General features: G+C 59.9%; 1 protein-coding gene across 1 annotated transcript in view; it reads left to right on the top strand.

The window, feature by feature from the left end:
• The first annotated feature begins 7,804 nt into the window (after positions 1–7,804).
• The window catches only part of FAM20C (FAM20C golgi associated secretory pathway kinase), a 34,908-nt gene continuing 22,992 nt past the window's right edge, over positions 7,805–19,720 (top strand). Inside the window, exons 1-3 of the mRNA XM_055561629.1 lie at positions 7,805–8,437; positions 10,207–10,382; positions 14,699–14,777. Coding sequence (XP_055417604.1) covers positions 7,824–8,437; positions 10,207–10,382; positions 14,699–14,777 — 869 coding nt within the window. The 5' untranslated portion in view covers positions 7,805–7,823. The remainder of the gene's footprint in view (positions 8,438–10,206; positions 10,383–14,698; positions 14,778–19,720) is intronic.

The raw sequence follows: 19,720 nt of genomic DNA, 5'->3' as shown, positions 1-19,720 counted from the left end.
CTGCTCCCCCGGGAGGACTGGCACCCACGTGTCAGCAGGAGGTGTCTGCTCTAGAGCCGGATAGTTGACAGCTCTGATTAAGAAGTTTTGCTGTAATTCATTCTCTCACTTGAATCTTGCATTTGCCTTTAAATGTCAAATCTTATTTGTCTGATATTTGCATTTTCATTCTAATCAGTAAGCCTGTAAATTACATTCATGCATAAAATAATGATGTTTGTTGAACACCTTTTTACAAAATGCCTGCTTCTAAAATTATTCCCCTACGCCCAGGAAAACACAGAACAGTGTCACTGGTAACTTGGAGACAAAATTATTTAGTCAGTCTTCTCAGTTTTGGCTTTTGACATTCAGATTAGCAGTGGACAACCAGTAAAGTCCCTCGGTCATCGCAGGGAAAGGGATGACTGAGTGAATAATGTCTTTAGTCACCGGGTCCTCCTCCTGCCCGGACCTCCCAAACTGGGGGCCACGGCCTGGATGACCCAGGCGGCCCCAAAGCAGTGCCCCAATACTCAAGTGTGCCTTTCTGTTTGGGTTGAAGGCGCCTCCACTGTGGGGCCTGGTTGTTCACAGGACGGAGCACCTTGCTGCTGCCGGTGCCGCAGCCGGCCGACCCAGCAAGCAGCGTCCAGCCCCAGACCCACAAACCAGCCCTGGAGCTCCTGGGGGAGCGTCTCTGCCCTGGCACCCAGACGCTCTGCCAGACCCGAGTCCTCCTCCTCCACCTGCAGGTCTCCACCCCCAGGCCGCGCCCCGGGCCACGGAGATCTCACACAGTTCTGAGCACCCCGCCCTCCCCCACCCCCCGCTATCCCAGAGCCCGGCTTTCTCCTCTCTTCCACCAGATTCCACAATGTTTTCCCTCTCCCACTGGCGTTTTCAGAGAAATACCTCTTGTCTTACAACATCCGCCGTCCCCATGGTTGTTTGCTTTCTACGGCGTTTGGTCTTGGTTTGTTCTGCCGGAATCATCCCTTCTTTATTTGGGCTTGTTTTATTGTTCTTTTCCTAGTTTCTTTAGCTGAAAGTTTAGTTCACGCAGTCATCACCGTTTCCCAGCAAACGCAGTTTTCACTCCAGGTTTCCTCTGAGGCCCCTTTGGCAGCCATGCATAGGTTTTCATAGGGACTATTCTCATTTGTGTTCACTTTCAAATAGTCTAATTTGCCTTTTCGTTTCCTTCATAAACCCCAAATTATTTATAGCAGTGTTTTCTTTCGTGGTATTAATTTCCAGGTAGAAATATTTTTAAAGCTTACCTTTTTTTTAAGATGAAACTGCGTTGTGTTCAGTGAACAGACTGTAGATGATACATGCCAAATGTATCTGTATGCATGTATGTGGGTATATGTAAATGCAGACTCCATGAACCAACCGTAGATTATATACGCTTATGTACGTGTACGTGTGCACACACACACACTCAGTGAATAGACTATAAATTTCCTTCCTTTAAAATTTCTTGACAATCTTTCTGATAGTCAGATGGTCAGTTTTTGGTGTCTATACTATATGTGATGGAAAATAATATAAATTATGTATTTGAGTGATATCAAATGTACAAAATAAAGCCAAGCTTTTTTATTTATTTGATTCCCTCTTTTTCTTTTTCTTTTTTTTTGCTTTTGATGTGTTGTGTTTTAGTTAGCACAAAGGGGCTCTGTTTCCCAGGGGCCCTCAGCCTGTGGCTGCAGCAGGAGAGCGAATGGGCCAGAGTTCCCGCAGGAGGTGCCTGATGGGCCGCCAGCCGGGTCAGGGGGCCGGATTCATCCACAGGACGCTTCCCCCGACCCAGACGGCTCTGGTCTTCTTGTCCCCCTCCTGCTAGTGGTCAGAGTAAACCCCCTGCGGACGCCCATCACTCCCACCAGCCCCAGGTCCAGGCAGGCGGGGAGGGCAGGGGTCTCCCCATGCTCTTTCGTCCCCCAGACGAGGGTTAAAGCCCCGAAGTCTGGGACGCCTGGGCAGGCACAAACGGATGCCCTGTGCAGACCAGGACCCCGCCCACCACCCAGAGGCCAGCGTTCCCACCAGGCCAGCTGCCCCCACCCCCAGCTCCCGGAATAGCCTGTGGCCAGGGCAGGCCTGTGGTAAACAGCCCAGGAGCCTCCCCGGTGGGTCTCAGATGAGTCATCCTCTGAAAACACAGGGCTGTGGGTGCCGGTCCAAGGCGGAGGGCAGGGCCCTGCAGGCCTCCTTCCTGCTCGGCAGGCTGGACACAGGCTGGGCCGGGGGCGGGCAGGCTGAGCGAGCCACAGAGAGGGGCAAGCCAACGGGCAGGCTCCGCTGCTCTCCTCTGCACCTCGGGAAGGATGGTCCTGGCCCCCCGGAATGTCCCCCAGGCACTGAGGCAGGACCACGTTCACCCTGCACGCGGCAGCCCTGCCCACCCCACACGCACACGCCCACTTCAGGGCACAGGCTCCTCCCAGCCTGGCCCAGCCGCCTGGGCACCCCTTCCCAGGTGACACTGGATTAGGTTCCAGGGCTGGTCCCACCGCCTCACACGTCATCCACGAGGTGCTCACAACACCTCTTCGGCACAAAGGCCGCTGCTTCCCTGCCCTTCCCTGTCCGGGCACCAGCTTTCTTGCTTGAAAAGACTAACTGTGTCCCCTGCCAGGCCCGCTGGCCTCTCCCTGCACCCCCGGGAGGTTGGCACACCGAAACGCTCACTTCCCTGAGGATGACGGTCTCACCGAGGCAGGACTCAAGGAGCACATGGCAAGTGGGGAACGAGGGGTCCTAAACGGGTACGAGGTAGGGGCCTCATCCCTGGATCAATCCCCGGGACCTCGCCTCTCTCCGCCTGAAGCACTCCCCCTCGTTGGGACTCCCCTTGTCCTCTGCCCAGCCCCTGCTTCCCGGGGCCCATCCAGCCCTGCAGCCAGCACCTCCTCCAGTCCTCACAGGGCAGCCACGGGCCCAGGGCAGATTGCCTTCAAGAAGCCTAGGGAGAGGTGGTCCAATGGAGAAAGGGGCTCCAGACCAGGATCCTCAACAGACACAGGACCAGGCTGGGCCTGCCCGGGACGCCAGCCCCCCAGGCCTCCAAGCTGCTGTTCTCTCCAGGCCAGGTTTCTACGCAAATGTCATTTTCTCAGGGGCTGTACCTGCTGAACAGCCATCTCCACATCCAGAATGTGCATTATTCCCTCTCTGTGGCACCAGCTTGATCTTTCCACGTACTTCCTGGGGCCGCGTGACTCAGTTAACGCTGATGCACTGGAGCGCCAGTCTTGGGAAGAAAGCAGTCCCCACAACTGCCCCCTGGTCTCGGAGTAAGACATTTGACCTCCCTGTGCCCTTCGTGAAGCAGCTCGCCTGGCCCAGTCTCTGCCCAGGGCAGCACAGCGGAGGCCTGGGGGAGCTTCAGCCCCGAGCGTCTGTGTGCACGGGTGCTTCACCGACTGCGCTACAGCCTTTGACCGTGTGGATCACAACACGCTGCAGAACATTCTTAAAGAGAAGGGAATATCAGACCACCTGACCTGCCTCCTGATAAATCTGTCTGCAGGTAAAGAAGCAACAGTTAGAACTGGACATGGAACAACAGACCGGTTCCAAATTGGGAAAGGAGTACGTCAAGGCTGTATATTGTCACCCTGCTTATTTAACTTCTATGCAGAGGACATCATGGGAAATGCCAGGCTAGATGAAGCACAAGCTGGAATCAAGATTGCTGGGAGAAGTATCAATAACCTCAGATATGCAGATGACACTACCTTAATAGTAGAAAGCAGAGAGGAACTAAAGAGTCTCTTGAGGAAGGTGAAAAGGAAAGTGAAAAAGCTGGCTTAAAACTCAACATTCAAAAAACTAAGACCATTGGCATCTGGTCCCATCACTTCATGGCAAATAGATGGGGAAACAATGGAAACAGTGACAGACTTTATTTAATCACTGTGGATGGTGACTGCAGCCATGAAATTAAAAGATACTTGCTCCTTGGAGAAGGAAATGGCAACCCACTCCAGTCTTCTTGCCTGGAGAATCCCAGGGACGGGGAAGCCTGGTGGGCTGCCGTCTATGGGGTCGCACAGAGTTGGACACGACTGAAGCAACTTAGCAGCAGCAGCAGCAGCGGCAGCTCCTTGGAAGGAAAGCTATGAACAATCTAGACAGCATATTAAAAATCAGAGACATCATTTTACCAATAAAAGTCCATATAGTCAAAGTTATAGTTTTCCAATAGTCATGTGCAGATGTGAGAGTTGGACCATAAAGAAGGCTGAGCACTGAAGAGCTTATGTTTTCGAATTGTGGTGTTGGAGAAGACTCTTGAGAGTCCCTTGGACTGCAAGGAGATCATACCAGTCAATCCTAAAGGAAATCAACCCTAAATATTCATTGGAAGGATTGATGCTGAAGCTGAAGCTCCAATACTTTGGCCACCTGATGAGAAGAGTCAACTCATTGAAAGACCTCGATGCTCAGCAAAGTTGAGGGCAGGAGAAGCGGGTGACAGAGGGTGAGATGGTTCGATGACATCACTAACTCAATGGACATGAGTTTGAACAAATTCAGGGAGACAGTGACGGACACGGAGGCCTGGTGTGCCGCGTCCATGGGGTTGCAAAGAGTCAGACACGACTGAGTGACTGAATAACAGTGCATACCCATCTGTGTGTCTGCATGTGTGTGCGTCTGTGCCTGTGCCTCTCTGTGTGTGGGTGTGTATGTGTGTGTCTGTGCATGTCTGTGTATGTATATGTTTCCTTTTTGTGATTTCCGAGGATGAGACCATTAAACCAAACCAAATTACTTCTCAGAGCAAAATATGAAGGAACCAGGCAGAAAGATTTGGCCAGGAGTTTCCATTCTCTGACCTCCTGTGGTGGTGGTGGTGGTGGTTTAGTCGCTAAGTCATGTCCAACTCTTGCAACCCCATGGACTGTAGCCCACCAGGCTCTTCTGTCCATGGGATTCTCCAGGCAAGAGTACTGGAGTGGGTGGCCAGGGATCGAAACCGGGTCTCCTGCATTGCAGGCCGACTCTTTACAACTGAGCAACAAAGGAAGTCCCCTGACCTCCTGCGGTGAACACTCTGTTTTGAAAGGCTTCTGTCCTCTTTGCCTGTTGACACTGGACCCCAAGTTGGATAGTGGCTCTTGGTTCCTTCCTTGACACATGCCCTGCACCTGACCAGGGCAAGGGTGTGAAGAAGGCGCTGATCTCAGTGGAGCATGTGCGTTTTGAGGGACAGAAACCATAAAAGAGAACAGAAGGTGGTTTGGTATCATGATGGCGTCAGTGGGAAAATAATTTGAGTGGCAGGTCGAGAAGAAGGTGGGTGGGGCTAGTGAGACAAGGCTTTTGCCAGATGATAGTTGAAATAGAGCGAGAGCTGTGTGTGGGAGCCGTCGTACCTCCCAAGAGCATGGCGACTGTGCGGAGAGGTCACCGAAGTCACAGAGAGCCCCAGAGAGGCCCCAGCCCTGACGTCCACGCTTTCTGGGGTCTGCCCACCCCATGGCCACTTAAGGACATTGAGTGTGCGAGGCCTGGGCAGTGGGGCTGGAGCCTACAGAACCCCAGGGCCAAGGGAGACACTCTGATGATCTCAGACCTAAGCACCTTCCTGCCTGGTTCCCCTCCCCAGATGGGGGGCTGCTTCTCAACCTCCGACCCAGTTTGCGTCACCTCCTTGGTCTCTGAGTAACCCTGTGCAGAACCTCATCTGCGCACAAACGGCACTGTCAGTGTGAGAGTGGGGAAGGGATTCCACATCTGGGGGGTGAATGCCCCCAAATCCCCATCTCCGGTCAAGCCCACCTCAGCCTTTTTTCCCCACCCACCCTCAGCCCTGGCCGCAACACATCACCCACACCAGCTCCAGGAGGGCCCAGCCTTCACATGGCCTCAGAAACATCTCTTTTACTGACTTGCTGGGCTGGGACTCCCTTTCTTCACCTCAAGTATCTAATGGGCACCTTCTGACTGTCAGGCACTGAGATTCAGTGCTGAGTCTCAGGGAAAGTGGACCCTGAATTCACACTCGAGGAAACATCGGTCCTGAGAGAGCGATACAGTGAGTTGGTGGGAGAGTAGGGGTCCCACCCAGGGCCCCCACCAGAGACCGGCCTCCCCTCAGTCCTGCCAGAGAGGCGTCATCTATTTGCTCTGGAAACTTGTAGGGCCTAAGGACAGGGGGCAGGGAGACTGGTGGTGGGTGTGTTTGTGACGTCTCCCTTGGCAAAGTTCACCTCCCGTCCCAACTATGATTTCAGGCGGAAATGCACATTAATATTTCCTACTTGGGGTCCAGAAGCTGCGTGGGCCGAGGGGTACCGCCCCTCTAGCTGTAGGTGGCCGATTCTGCTAATGTGGGGAGGTCAATGCACACACACACACACACACACACACACACTGTCCACACAAACACACAGTGTTCACACAAACACACACACTGTCCCGCCCAAAGCGAGGGAGGTTCGGCACACCCAGGCCCCTCTCTCCGTGCCAGGCGGATTCTAACCGGGGCGCCGGCGGGGCCAGAGTTAAGGAGCAGGCTGGTCCCCTGGAGGTGGAGTGGCCTCGCGCGCAGTAGCCCCGAAGCTGCACAGGCCTCCCCTCCGGGTTTGGGCCAAACATCCCGCCCCCCTCATCTTCTCCAGGGGCGGCGGCCACAACACCCCCGCCTCCCCGTCCGCGTGGCCAGGGGCGCGGGACCCGCCCGAGGCGGGGGCGTGGGGCACAAGGTCGCCGCCCGGGGGGAGCTCCTTCGGCGGCGCAGACGCCCAGCGGCCTCAGGGAGGGACTTGGCCCGGGTTTCGGCCCTTGGCTCTTCCGGGAGAGCCGGGAGGCTGAAGCGGGCCGAGGTCGGGGCGCGGGGCCCCTCTCGGCGGAGCCTGTTCAGCGCGGTCCCCGAGCCCTCCGCCTGGCTCTCCGCACTCCCTCGGCACACCGCGGGGAGGAGGCGCCCTCTCCGTAGCGGGCCCGGCGCTGCAGAGCATCGCGGGGCGCGGCCGAGGGGAGGAGAAAGGAGACAGCGGAGTAGGCCCGGGCTCCCGGGACGCCAGCTCCGCCAATCTGCGGGCGCTGACGCGGGGGGCGGCTCCGCGGCGCTCGGATATCTGCCCGCCCGCCGGGGCGCCGGGCGCCGAGAGGTTGGGCCGCGAGGGCGCCGCGCTCGGGGACGGCCGCTGCACCTGCCCGGGACCTCGCCGGCCGCTCCGCGCGCCCTGCCCCCGCCGGCCCTGCTCCCGCCCTCTCCTCAGTCCCAGCGTCCCCGCGCCCTGGTTCCCCACCACGTCCCCACCTGCGGACCGCGGCGCGCGCGCGCGAGAGAGCGCCGACCCCTGCCCAGGGAGCCACCCCTTCGCCTGGCCGGCCAGGCACCCAGCGCGGCCCACGAAGCCGTGGAGACTGCTCCGAGCCTCGGATCGGATTGCGCCGCACGGTTGCCGCCGCCACCTCCGGGCCGCCGCGCCTGGGCCGGGATGGGCCTAAGTGTCCGGCCCCTGAGCGCCTGATGAGCGCGGCCGCGGCCCCGGAGACCCAAGCGGGCCGCTACGTGTGCGGGGCCTCACCAGGCTGCGCCCCTAGCTCCGCGGACCAGGACCGCTGGGCCGGGCCGGCCGAGGGCGCCGCCGCTCCGGAGAGGAGAGAGGGAACTGCCCGGACATGGCCGGGCGAGCGGGCGCTTTGGCGTCGGGCGCCCTCCGCATGGGACAGCCCCAGGGCTGGTAGCTGGCCGACGCCAGATGGACCTTGACCCGCTCGGCGGCACCGCGTTCGTGCCGAGTCAAGGCTAGAGGGGCACGGGCGGGCGGCGCTCCGGGGGCGCCCGGAGGTCCAGGCCGCTCTCGTCCGGGACCATGAAAATGATTCTGGTGCGCAGATTCCGCGTGCTCATCCTGATGGCCTTCCTGGCGGCTTGCGCGCTGCACCTCGTGCTGGATCTGCTGCCTAAGCTGGAGCGGAGCGCGGCGCGGCCCTCGGGGGAGCCCGGCTGCTCGTGCGCTCAGCCCGCGGCGGAGGCGGCGGCCCCCGGCTGGGCCCAGGCGCGCGGACACCCCGGAGGGGAGCTGGCGGCCGCAGCCTCTGCCGCCGGCGAAGCGGGCTGGCCCAACAAGCACACGCTGCGCATCCTGCAGGACTTCAGCTCCGACCCTTCCTCCAATCTCACGTCCCACTCGCTTGAGAAACTGCCCCCCGCAGCCGAAGCGGCCGAGGGCGCCCCGCCGGGGCAGGATCCTGGAGTCCGGCGCCCCCCAAATCCGGCTCACCGGCCGCTTCCCCGCGACCCCGGCCCGCGTGGACCTGTGCTGCCCCCTGGCCTGAGCGGGGACGGCTCCCTCCTAACCAGGCTGTTCCAGCACCCACTGTACCAGGTCCCCATTCCACCTCTAACGGAGGGCGATGTCCTCTTCAACGTGAACAGTGACATCAGGTTCAACCCCAAGGCAGCGGCGGCGGAGAACCCAGACTGGTGAGTGGGGCGGTGGTCATTGAGGTGGGTGCTGGAAGGCTGGACTCCTGAGGCAGCCAGGAGCCATTTGAGAATAAAGACCCACCCAGGGCTGCTTCCTGGGAGGTGCCCTTGCACATCCAAGGTGCTGTGTAAAGGGCGTCAGGGTCAGGGACTCCCCGGGGCGTGGACCCTGCAGTAGGAGCCCCAGGAAGGGGAGTTTGGGGGCACGCAGTAGGCAGGCTGCAGGCACTGCCTTTGTCTCCAGAATGACCGCCTCCCTGAGGAGGACTGCTGGGCGGCTGGGAGCTCTTCCCTGTGGCCACTGGCCTGGAAGGCAGGCGGGGCAGGCGGGAGCCGGGAAGAGTGGGTTCTGCACTTCCCGGAAAGCAGTGCTGGCCTGCAGGGCCTGATCTCTGGCTCACAAAGGGACTCGGGCAGGGAGCGAAAGCGCTTCCTTGGGAAGCGACTGGCTGCCGGCTTCCAGGGACTTGGCAACGCTGCTCTGGTGGACATGTCAGGAAAGTCTGGAGCAGCCTAAGGAGCTTTGTAAACCAGTCCCTGAAAACAAAATTAGTGAGGGGCATGCTGACCCCCCTGAGGCATTACTGAGGGGTTCTCCAAGCCAGGGTGCCAACCGTGCCAGCTGCAGACAGCAGCAGCTCCCTAAAAGGCAAGTGGCGTCCCCCAGGGGCATCCCTTTAACCGCTTTAAACCCCTGCCCCCAAGGCCCTCAGCCACACAGACCAAAGTAAGCAGATGCTGCAGCCCAGGTGATGAAATATTAACCAGCAGCAAGGCCAACATAAATAACTACCTGCGAAAGGTTACCCAAGCAGCTGAGGGGAAAGGCCAGTTTTCCAAAACATCTCATAAAAGCCTTTCTCCTTTGCATTTGGATCAGGCCCAGGGTTTTCAGTCTAAACACACCAAGGTGTTTGGTAGCCTCTGAGCTTTGTCTGCTGGCCAGGTTCACCGAAATGCTCAGCAATTTGAGAGGCGGAGCCGTGAGCCAGGGCCTGAGCCTCTTTGTAGGAGAGAGAGCGAGCCTGGAGCCAGCAGTCAGTGATGGGGCCCCTGGGCAGCTTCTTGTGACCCGTCATGTCCATCTTGGGGCAGCATTTGGCTGAAAAGGCCTCACTTGCAGGTGAATTACAACTTAGACAAGTTCCGCTGTTCCCTCCGGCAGCAAACAGGCTCTGTCCTCCCTCCGACTGGCCCTTTGACTCCAGAGACAAGGACGGGCCACGTGGGCAGCAGGTCCTCGATTTGCGCCTGGGCTGGAGTGAGCACCACTTTCCTCTCTCTCCACCCAAGGCTGCTTCCTGAAAATCAAATTTAGCCTCTTGCATCATTGCTGCCCTGAAGCAGAATACCCAGCGAAGGCTTCCGCCAGACTGGGCTCGTCTGCTCCCAGGAAGGCAGCAGCCCCTCATACCCCAGGCTGACAACGTGCTTGTCAGGCTGTTTCAGAGACCCCAGGACAGACCCGGCGGGGCCAGGCCCTGACAGTCTGGGTTTGGTCTCCTTTAGTTATAGCTGTCTGTGGCGTCTCTCGAGGGTAAGTGAGAATTACGGGCCCTCAGATATGTTATTAGTCAGTTGAACAACAGCCACAGAAAAAGTGCGGACGTCGCAGGGTCCTGTTTGAGCAGAGGCTCCTCTAAAGAAAGCCACGTTCGTTTGGATCCACGGTGAAAACTCTGGCATCGGGGCCAACTCCCCTGTCCGTCCTGAGACCTTGCTGTCTGTCCTTCCCCTGCTGACCTGGCTCACCTTCATCTGTGCAGGCCACACGAAGGCCCTGAGGGTGAATTCCTGCCCACCGGGGAGGCGGCCGTGGACTCCTATCCCAACTGGCTCAAGTTCCACATCGGCATCAACCGATATGAGCTGTACTCGAGACATAACCCGGCAGTGGGGGCCCTGCTCCAAGACCTGGGCACCCAGAAGATCACCAGTGTGGGTAGGTGCCCTTGTGCCTGGCCGGCTTCTTGCTGAAGCATCACCTCCTGGGCGAGTTATACCAGCAGCCTTCCTGGAGGAGGCACCCACAGGCCTTCAATGCTGTCTGTAATTGAGGGGGTGTGGTGGAGAGGGAAGGGCTGCTTTCTGCTCCAAAACAAGCAAGGCAGGACAAGATGCCGCCCAGCGCACCCTGTTGTCCTGCCGGGCAGGGGGGTGGGGGCCAACCCTGCAGGTGAGGAAGGGTCAGCCCTGGCAGCCGCAAGGAGACACCGCAGAGAGGCCAGAGGCTCCTGGAGCTCACATCTGCTCCTGGATTCGGGGTGGACGGGGAGTGACCGGGGCTCCACTCTGCCCGGGGCAGAGCGCCATGCACCGAGTGCTTTGGAGGTGACATCTCCGAGGACTTTTGGGATCTGCTGAAGCAGAGGATTCAGGGCATCCAGTTACTGATTTCAAGAAAATGTGTCGTCAGTGGTCTCTAAGTGTGGAGATTCGGTGCCATTGTTCTGAGGCCTGTAGGCGATTGTTTGTGAAGGTCCCCGGTTAGTCACCAGTGGCTCCCAAAGCAGAGGGGGCAGGCAGAGGCCCTGGCTGGGAGGAGAAGTCCTGGAAGGCCTAGAGGGTGGAGGAGGACTCCGGAGCATGGTGCTGGGAGCAGGGGGCTCCAGGCAGCGTCTTCCTGATGTCGGGACTGTCCTGTGGCTTAGAGGTTCTGCTGACCTGGGTTCTGTCTGTCGCCGGTGCCAGGGAGCTGGGTGTTGCCTGTGAGGCTGGCGGCTGGGGGTTCCCAGAGCTCCTCAGAGGCTGCGCTGGGTGTCTCAGCCTGGTGCTGAGCTATTTCTGGCACCCGCCCTCTTCCTAGCTGTTCACCCTGAGAACATGATGAACACCCTCCTGGCCGGGGCAAGGTGGTGGTCTCCCCTCCTCGACGCCACCCAGGAGGAATCTAAGCGCCTCCAGCCTACCCCTGTGCTGGAAGGCGGTCTGTGCGGCCGGTGGGGACTGCTGGGGAGAGGCCGCAGCTGCCGCATCCCCTGCCCTCCTGAGCAGACGAGGCTGTTCGAGCAACACCCAGTGCGGTGACCACTCGTCGTCTGTTCAACAGGCTCTCTTGAGCACCTTCCGCGTCTCAGGGCCCTGTCTGGGCAGGCAGCTGGGGTAAGCCCAACCCCGGCAGACTTCTGCAACATCCTGACTTGCTTGTTCCTGGGGGCCCGGAAGTGCACACAGGATGGGCAGAGAAACTCCAGGGCGATAAGTGAGGAGGGGACCGCCAGCCCGCAGGACTGGGTCCTGGATGGGACAAAGGCTTTCACAGTGGAAGCCGGCAGAGAACACAGGTTTTTGGGGGGAAACTACACCAGCGTTTGAAAACTAGGGTTTAGGGGACTAAAGCATTCACGCTTGCAGGCCACTGCCCACCGTGGTCTCCCACCCATCCAGTATGCTCGGGCACATTGCGTCTTAGTCCAGGAAGCTGGCCTATGTGCCAGGCGTGTGCTGCACTTACTCGGGCTCTGAGCAGGGCCTTGGGCAGAGGCAGGGCTGGGAGGACCCCACAGGCTGGCCAGGCTCCCCTCAGTCCTCAGGGCACGGCTGGCCGCCTCGCTCTCACCCGACGTTGCTCTGCGCCCAGGGGCCTGGGAGCCCTGGAGGAAGAGGACGGGCCTCGTCCGTGCCCTGGGGACTGACCTTGGGCCACCCCCGTCGGGTCTGACCATCCCAGGCTTGGTGCCCAGGCTGCCTGACATCCCAGTGGCGCACCCCCAAGCCCTAGCCTGCTCTGTGCCCAGCAGTGGGGCCTGGACTGAGGGCCTGCCCAGCTGTGTCCTGCGGGCTGTTGGAGCTGCTCTCGCCGCTGGACGACCCTGGCCAGCTGGCCCTAATCCGTGGGCCAGTCAGAACCCAGGCTGGCACTCACAGGCGCCCAATGAGCATGGGAAGACTGGTGACGGTCCTGGGCGGCGTCCCCCACAGTGAACAGCGGGCTCAGTGTGTCCTGGCTCCCCCAGTCATGGGCCGGAGTGGCTCTGGGCAGACAAATCCAGCTCTGTGGGCCTCCTGGAGTCTCTGCGGATCACAGAGGTGGTCATAACCTCGACCCTGTAATCTCCAGCTTGCAAATCCAAAATCATAACCCATTTGACGGCAAAACCCGACCCAACATGAACGGACATGGAGGCAAAACCTAAAATGAGAGGCTGTTTCTGAATCTTCGTTTTTCTTGCTTGGAGTGAATGTTCTCATGTTCCTCTGCGGACACGGCAGTGTGCTTAAGTCCCGGGGTCTGCCCCTGCCCCGCCCCGCCCTGGCTGCAGGCCCTCTGGGCTGGATGCCCTGGAGGGTGTGTGTCTGAGGCTGCCTCGGGGGCTGCTGAGAGGTGGGAACAGAGGCTGGGGCACCTCTGCACAGGGCGGCGGCGCTGGGCAACCTGGAGCCTGGTGAAGGCCTCAGCTGGACGCTCAGCCCCACTCTGCACAGCCTTGGGCCTGGAGGCACTCCCGGGGAGTCCCACACTCGGGACGAGACCCTCTTCCTGAAGAAGCAGAGCGTCTCACTGGGAGTGCGGCTGGTCTGGCCAGGCACAGGGCTCCCCTGGAGAATGGATGCTTTCCCTGGGGCGGGGGCGGTGGGGTTGGCCCTCCCATCTGGCTGGACGTTTTGATTAAAAACCCCAGTGCTGAGACAGTGGCTTCTGACTGGGCCCTTGGCCTCACAAAACCACAGGGTGGATTTAGAGACAGGGGTCCCTGGACAAGAGCTGTCTGCTGCTGGGGGCCCTGCCCCTGGCACTACTGTGACCTGTGGGTGGGTGCAGCCCTCAGAGGCCCCTGGGAGCCTGGGGTGCAGCACTTTTGGGAGCCTGAAACCGACCTTGGGGTCAGGCTTCAGCACCGCCATCCTTTTGAGCTTAAAATGGAAGAAGAGCTAGAAATCCAGCCTGTCTCCCAAGTCCCATCCTGCAAATAAGCGAACAGGCCTCCGAGAGGGCGGGCTTGCCCGTGGTCAGCTCATTCCTGCCCCCAGCTCCTGGCTCGGTCCCGCCCTGAGCGGTCTCTTCAGTCTTGGAACCTGAGAGAAGGTGTGGCAAAGAGAGTGGCTCCTTCCAGACCCCCAGAGACATTTCTTTACCGCTGGGCTCCTGGCTGCGTGGTAATGGCCCTTGGCCGCCTTTAAAGAGTTCAGATATTATCTGCCTCTGTGCAGCTTGAAGCCAGGCCTGTGGAGGCCTGGCCTTGCCGGTGACGGTGGTGACGATTAAATGGATATCGTGGACAATTCCGCATACAGAGTAAAGGACACAATCGACTACTCTGTGCTCTGAGTCATTTAAAAAGAAGTCACGTTGCAGGAGAGGATTCGGGCAGCCTCTGACCTGAAGCGCAGGCCGTGCAGTTGTTTGTCCAGGTCAGGACGGAGCTGTGGGTGGAGGTGAGCAGAGGAGATGGCGCCACTGGACGGACTCCCCGGACACTCCCTGGCCTGCTCGGGCAGCTGCCCCGGGGGTCTGGGGGCCGTGAGGCCACCCCGCCTAGTGAGCAGGCCCCTCAGGAGGGCAGCTCCGGTCCCAGGAAGGCCACAGTCCCAGGCCCACCCAGGGACACCACCACTTCGGGCCCTAGTGCCCGGAGCTCTTCCGACTCAGTGGCGGGGAACCAAAAGTGCCCTGTAAGCCGGATGCCCAGCCTGGGGCCAGAAGGCCTCTGTCATCCTGGAACAAGGACCCAGGCGCCTCAGGGCTCCAGGGGGACACGGCGAACAGCTGCGTCCCTTCCCTGTTCTCTCCGCTGTCGGGCGAAGCGGAAGGACAGAGCCCCCATGGTGCTGACCCAGTGCCCGCTCCGTCCACGCTGAGCTGACGGTGGCCGCGGCCCTGGACTCCAGTGGACGGCGCTCTGAGTGGGTTCCCGAGCCCTGGGCGGGAGCTGCTTTCCACCAGGGGTGCTGTGGTTTCCCTTTCTTGGGAGTGGGTCTCAGCCCTGCCCCAGCCCCGTGGGGGTGCTGGGCGAGGGTGCGGAGCCCCCTTCGAGACAGGCGGCTGTGGGAGAGCGGGGAGCCAAGCGCCCCGCTCCCATCTGCGGCCCTCCCATCCCTCTGATCCATCGCTGTCGCCCGTTTCCCAGGCCTGGCCACCCTCCTGCTATGGCTCCTCCAGCCCGGGCAGCCCTTCCTGACCCTGAACACGCCGCCTGTCTCAGGCCTCCGTTCCTGACCCGCCACGCCCGGGTCTCGGGCTCCCCTCTCCACCAGTGCGTCCGCGCTCACAGGCCTCTGTGGGCAGCAGGTGACGGGGCTCTTTCCCTCCCACTGCAGCCATGAAGTCCGGCGGCACACAGCTCAAGCTCATCATGACCTTCCAGAACTACGGGCAGGCGCTGTTCAAACCCATGAAGTAAGTGCCGGGGCGAGGGGCGAGGGTCGTGAGGTTGCGTCTCAGCCGCTCAGCCCTGGTCTCCTCACCAGAAGGCAGCCAGGCTCTATGTGCATGGGCTCAGCTGTGCCCGTGAAGCTTTATTTCTGAAGCTAGCACGTCAGCTGATTTGACCCCTGATCCCTATTCCAGATAAAATAGAAACTGTGCTCCCAAAATCAAAAGGAAGCACTCAGTGGCATCTGAAAATTGTGGGGACGGTGGAGAAGGGACGTTTGGAAGGCAGACAGCCCCGGAGACTCAGCACGTGCGTCTGTGGCCTGTGCTGTCCACCCTGGCGGTCCCAGGGCTTGGGTGTCTCCCGTGGGCTGTTCAGTTAGTTTCACATGGGCCATTTCTGTCCTGACGAGAGGGTTCATCGTGTTTAAAGCACAGGTTGCACCCCCAGGGGCCCATGAGGCCACTCTGTCTATGTGGAAGGGAGTCCACGTCCTGTGGAGTCGGGGAGACCGCTGGCTGACCGCTGCTCCGTGACTGTGACGGCCACCCGGGCTCACGTGCCCCGTGCTCAGGAAGGGTGACGTGGGCTGCACGTGGGCTCCTCGGGCCCTGGAGGAGACAGAACCCCCTGGCACCGCGGGCACCTGCGTGCCCTCTCAGGCTGGAGCTTGAGTAGAGGGGCCCCTTCAGGCCCTTGATACCTCGGCGATGTGCTGCGGAGGAGGATGCTCTGGGCAGGGGACGCTCCTACACTCACTGCTGGCCCAGTGACCGGTGGGCCTGGCCCTCCCTGGCAGTCACAGGAATCCAGGACAAGAACCAAAACCCACCACGTCCTTGTCACCACCTCAGCCGCACTTTGGGGCACAGGTCTCTCGTCTCCAGGATGCATCGAACACAGTCCAGCAGACCAACCCCGGGAGTGCGCAGAGCCATTGGGCGGGGAGGGGGTGGCACGCCTGGCCCTGGGGGCAGGAGTCCGGAGGTGCGGGCAGGGCAGCCTCTGCAGGGCCCCGGGGCTCAGGGCTTTGTGTTGCTGGGACTCTGGCAGCCCGCCAGGGCGGTGGCTCTAGGCTCCGCACCCTGGCTCGGGGTGGGGGTGGGGGCTCTCGGGGGACTCTCCCGGGTCAGTGCTCACCTTGGGCATCCCCGTGCTGTGTGTGCAGGTGCCCCGGGGCACGCCCGTGTTGAGGGCTTGCACACTGTGTGGTTTAGTGCTCAAGCACCTCTGTGGGTTAGAGGAAAGGTCACTGTTGTTATTATTCTGCCATGTAAAGATGTGGGAATCAGGGCTTGGCAAGGCGGTGCAGACCACCCAAGGCTGACCCAGACTCTGGAGCCTCCCAAGGACAGGGCGCCCAGCCTGTCCTGGAGAGGCCCCTCTCGGCCTCTCCAGCCTCCCCCTACCGTGGGGTGACCGTCACCTCCGTGGTCACAGGAGGCGTGAGTGGCAGCCTCTGTGCCCTGGCAGCCGGGGCAGCCAGGCTCCGGAGGCCGCTTGGAAAGGCCACAGAGTTCACACCTGCCCTGAACTCTCTGCCCTCAGCCTGTGTGTCCTGGGAAGGACATCAAAGTTCCTGTCGGAAGGCCGCGCATGGAGGGACAGCCTAGGGTGTGGCCATGTCCCATGGGCTGAGGCTGAGGCCGGGCTGAAGCGTGGAAATGGTGGGGAGCCCCCTGGGGGCCGGGGAGGCTGAGACCGGAGGACGGGTGTGTGCACAGCCAGCCTCCCTGCATGCTGCGCTCCCGGGCGGCAGGCCCTGGCCGCAGGGCAGGCTCTGCTAGGCTCACGCTGCTGACCTCATGCCCTGGCCAGCCCTCCTGCTGCTCTGGCTGGCCTGGCCCAAGCCGACCCTGGCTCTGGGCTCTGACCCACCCCAAGTCCGGCATCCGCTGAGGTCTGGTCGCTGGCAGCCGCCACCCTCCCGATGACCCTGGGGCACACCATTCCTGCCCCTGCGCCGTGTTCTGAGCAGGAAAGCAGCTGTGGTTTCTGACCGTAGCGTTAAGAAAATAAAAATATGATTAATAATTCCCTTAAAAAAAAAACAACTTTCTTCGGTGAGCTCGTAATAGCTCTGTAAGCGGAACGTTCTGAATTAATCAGGTGGTAGTTTTTCTCTGAGACCCTGAAGGACGGGTCCTGAGAGGACCCAGGCAGGAGCGGTCCTGGGGCGGGAGGGGAGCCTGGCAGGGCTGTAGGCTGCGGTCCCCGTGCTGTGAGGGGCCACTCAGGGTCTAATGGGTATATTTTAATAGACGTTGAAAAATGGATAACTAGCACGTTGGTCTGTCAGTTGCTGGATAGTCTTGATTTTAGTGTTAGAGTAAGATGTTTTAATACCTTTATCCAGATACAATTCGTATAGATCGCAATTCAGCCCTTTGGAGTCTGTCACCCAGTAGCTCTCAGCATATTCACAGAACCGTGCGGCCGTCCCCACAGTGTTGAACTGCTCCGTTACTCCGGAAAGAAACCTTGTGAAGAGCTGCCCTTCCTCCAGGCCTGGACACCACTAGTCTGCTTCCCGTCTCCGTGGACTTGCCCATCCTGGGATTTCACGTGAACAGCGTCAGTCACTGTTGGCCTCTGCATCTGCTTCTCTCGCAGAGCGCTGGGTGTTCAGGGTACCCACGTCGTGGCGAGTATCTGAGCCTCCTTCCTTTCTGTGGCTGAACACTGAACAATGCTCCCTGGTGTGAGTGGGCCACGTTTTACTCGACTTAGTTGCTTTACTTTACTCTCACCTGTCAACGGGTATCTGCCTCAGCCCCACTTCTCGAGTGCATGGACGGCGTTGTGTGACCATCTGTGTACAGGTTTCCACCTCTTTGGGTGTAAGCTTGGGAGTGGCACTGCCAGGTCCAGAATAACTCGGCGCGGCTGCTGAGAAGCTGTAGCCGCCTCTCCCAGCGGCCGCCCTCCCCAGCGATCTCTGCAGGCTCCGCAGCCCTTGTCTTTATCGTCCCTGTTGATCCTCACCAACCTGGTGGGGGTGGACCGTGTCTCTCTGCAGTTCTGACTCACAGTTCTCTCCTGACTGATGACTGCGAGCATCTTCTCACGTCCTTGTTGGCCATTTGGATCTTCTTTGGAGAAGCGTCTGTTCAGGTCTTTGGCGCTTGATGTTCAGTTCCATTTGGATCTTCTTTGGAGAAGCGTCTGTTCAGGTCTTTGCCGCTTGATATTCAGTTGGTCATCTTTCCGTTAGTAAGTTGCGAGAATTCTTATTTGGGTTCAAGGCCCTCATCACACACGTGGAGTCTTCTGAGGCACAAGGTTCTCGTTTGGAGGACGTTGGATCCGACTCTCGTGTTGCTGTTGCTCGTGCTCTGGTGCAGTATTTAAATTTTAACGTCAGAAGAAGTCCATGCTAGCTCGCAGTGGTGCCGGTGATGTGTGTGCCTAGATGGAAGCCCTGGTGTGTCTGCAGAGACAGGAGGCCTGGCAAAGCCGTGCATGTGTGACCTCCAGTAAGTTCCTTCCCTCCCAGGGACTCAGTTTACCCATCTGTCAACGAGGGCGGTGTAGGCAAAGGACTGAGGTCTAAGCTCTACTGGACTGGCCTTAGGAGACAGGGCACCGCGTTTATGGAAGGAAGCCGGCAGGGGTTGGTGGTTTGGCGAGGCGGGGCGAGATGGCACAGATAAGCCAGAGTGTACATCAGATTTCACCATGCTTCTTAGAAAGGAAGCTTCCGGGCCTGCTCACGATGCTGGCTGTGACCACCTCCTGGCATAAATGTACATCAGCCACCACACTCACAGCAAGCCCAGCCTGGCCTCCTGCCAGGCGCAGCGGCAGGCTTGACTCAGGCCTGGTGCTCCTGCCTCTGAGGGCCTTGACCATGGGGTGCGGGGCCTGGTGCTCAGGCCTGATCTTCAGGACAGACGGGGGAAGGAGGGCTGAGCACGCGTGTGAACGTCAAGTGGGCATCACCCCAGGCCAGGAGTCCAGCCTGGAGAGGGTGACGCATTCTAGGACTGGGTGGCCTCTGCAGGCTGGAGGACCAGGGCCACTGTGTGGAGGACTACCATGTGGCTTTCTAAACTGAGATTAACTTAAACAAGATGAGGTTGCAGCCTAGTCTTTCGCCACACCTGGGCCATCAGGGGTTGCACGTGGCTGGTGGTGCCATGTTGGACATGCCCAGAGTCACAGAAAGTTCCCTGGGACAGAGCTTGTGGGGAGATGAGGCCAGGCAGCTGGAGAGAGGCAGGGGCCAGGCCCTGGCGGGCATCTGGACTGGATATGATCTCTTCCCCCGCTGTGCAGGCACAGAGTTGGGAGGGCGGGAGGGCTCCACAGGAACAAGAGATGAGGTGTGGGGTGAGGACGGGGACAAGCCTGGGTCCTAGAGACTCGTCGGTGCAGGGGGGAGGCAGATGCCCTGGGCCCGGGGACAGACTTGCTGGGGCCGAGAGAGTGAAGGCTTCCGGCCTGGGGGACAGTGGCCAGGGGGCCCTGTGGGGGGTGTCCAGGTGGGCCAGGAGCACAGGGCAGGGCTGCATCATGGAGGGCATCCTTTCTGTAAGACCTTGCAGCCCCCATGCCATCTCTGGGCTGCAGTCGCCTTCTGCTGCTTGAGGCTGGACAACAGGAAGCGTTGGGTCCCAGCCCTCTGGGACTTCTCTGTCTTCAGCCAGTGAGGCCGTGGGTTTGTACTGGTGGGGGACTGGGAGCCACTGCAGCCCCCTCCCCATCCTTCCTGACTGTCTGGGTGTCCTGAGGTTTTCAGTTTTGAGTTGTAGGCATTAGAAGGATGACAACGATTGAGTGAGCTGTTTAGGGTGCACAGCTGGACGCAGGCTGCAGACCCAGCCGCAGCTGTGCTTCTGCTCAGGTCGCTGGCCAGCAGAGACTCATCACTCCCCGCAGCCTGGCGAGGCTGCTTTGAAATCCCCGTTTCCACCAAAACAGCCGGGTGACCACCTGAGAGTTTGAAACCCAGAGCTACAACGCC

The sequence above is a fragment of the Bubalus kerabau genome, chromosome 23 (assembly GCF_029407905.1).
Source record: "Bubalus kerabau isolate K-KA32 ecotype Philippines breed swamp buffalo chromosome 23, PCC_UOA_SB_1v2, whole genome shotgun sequence".
Lineage (NCBI taxonomy): Eukaryota > Metazoa > Chordata > Mammalia > Artiodactyla > Bovidae > Bubalus > Bubalus kerabau.
This window is presented reverse-complemented; position numbering and strand designations above follow the sequence as displayed.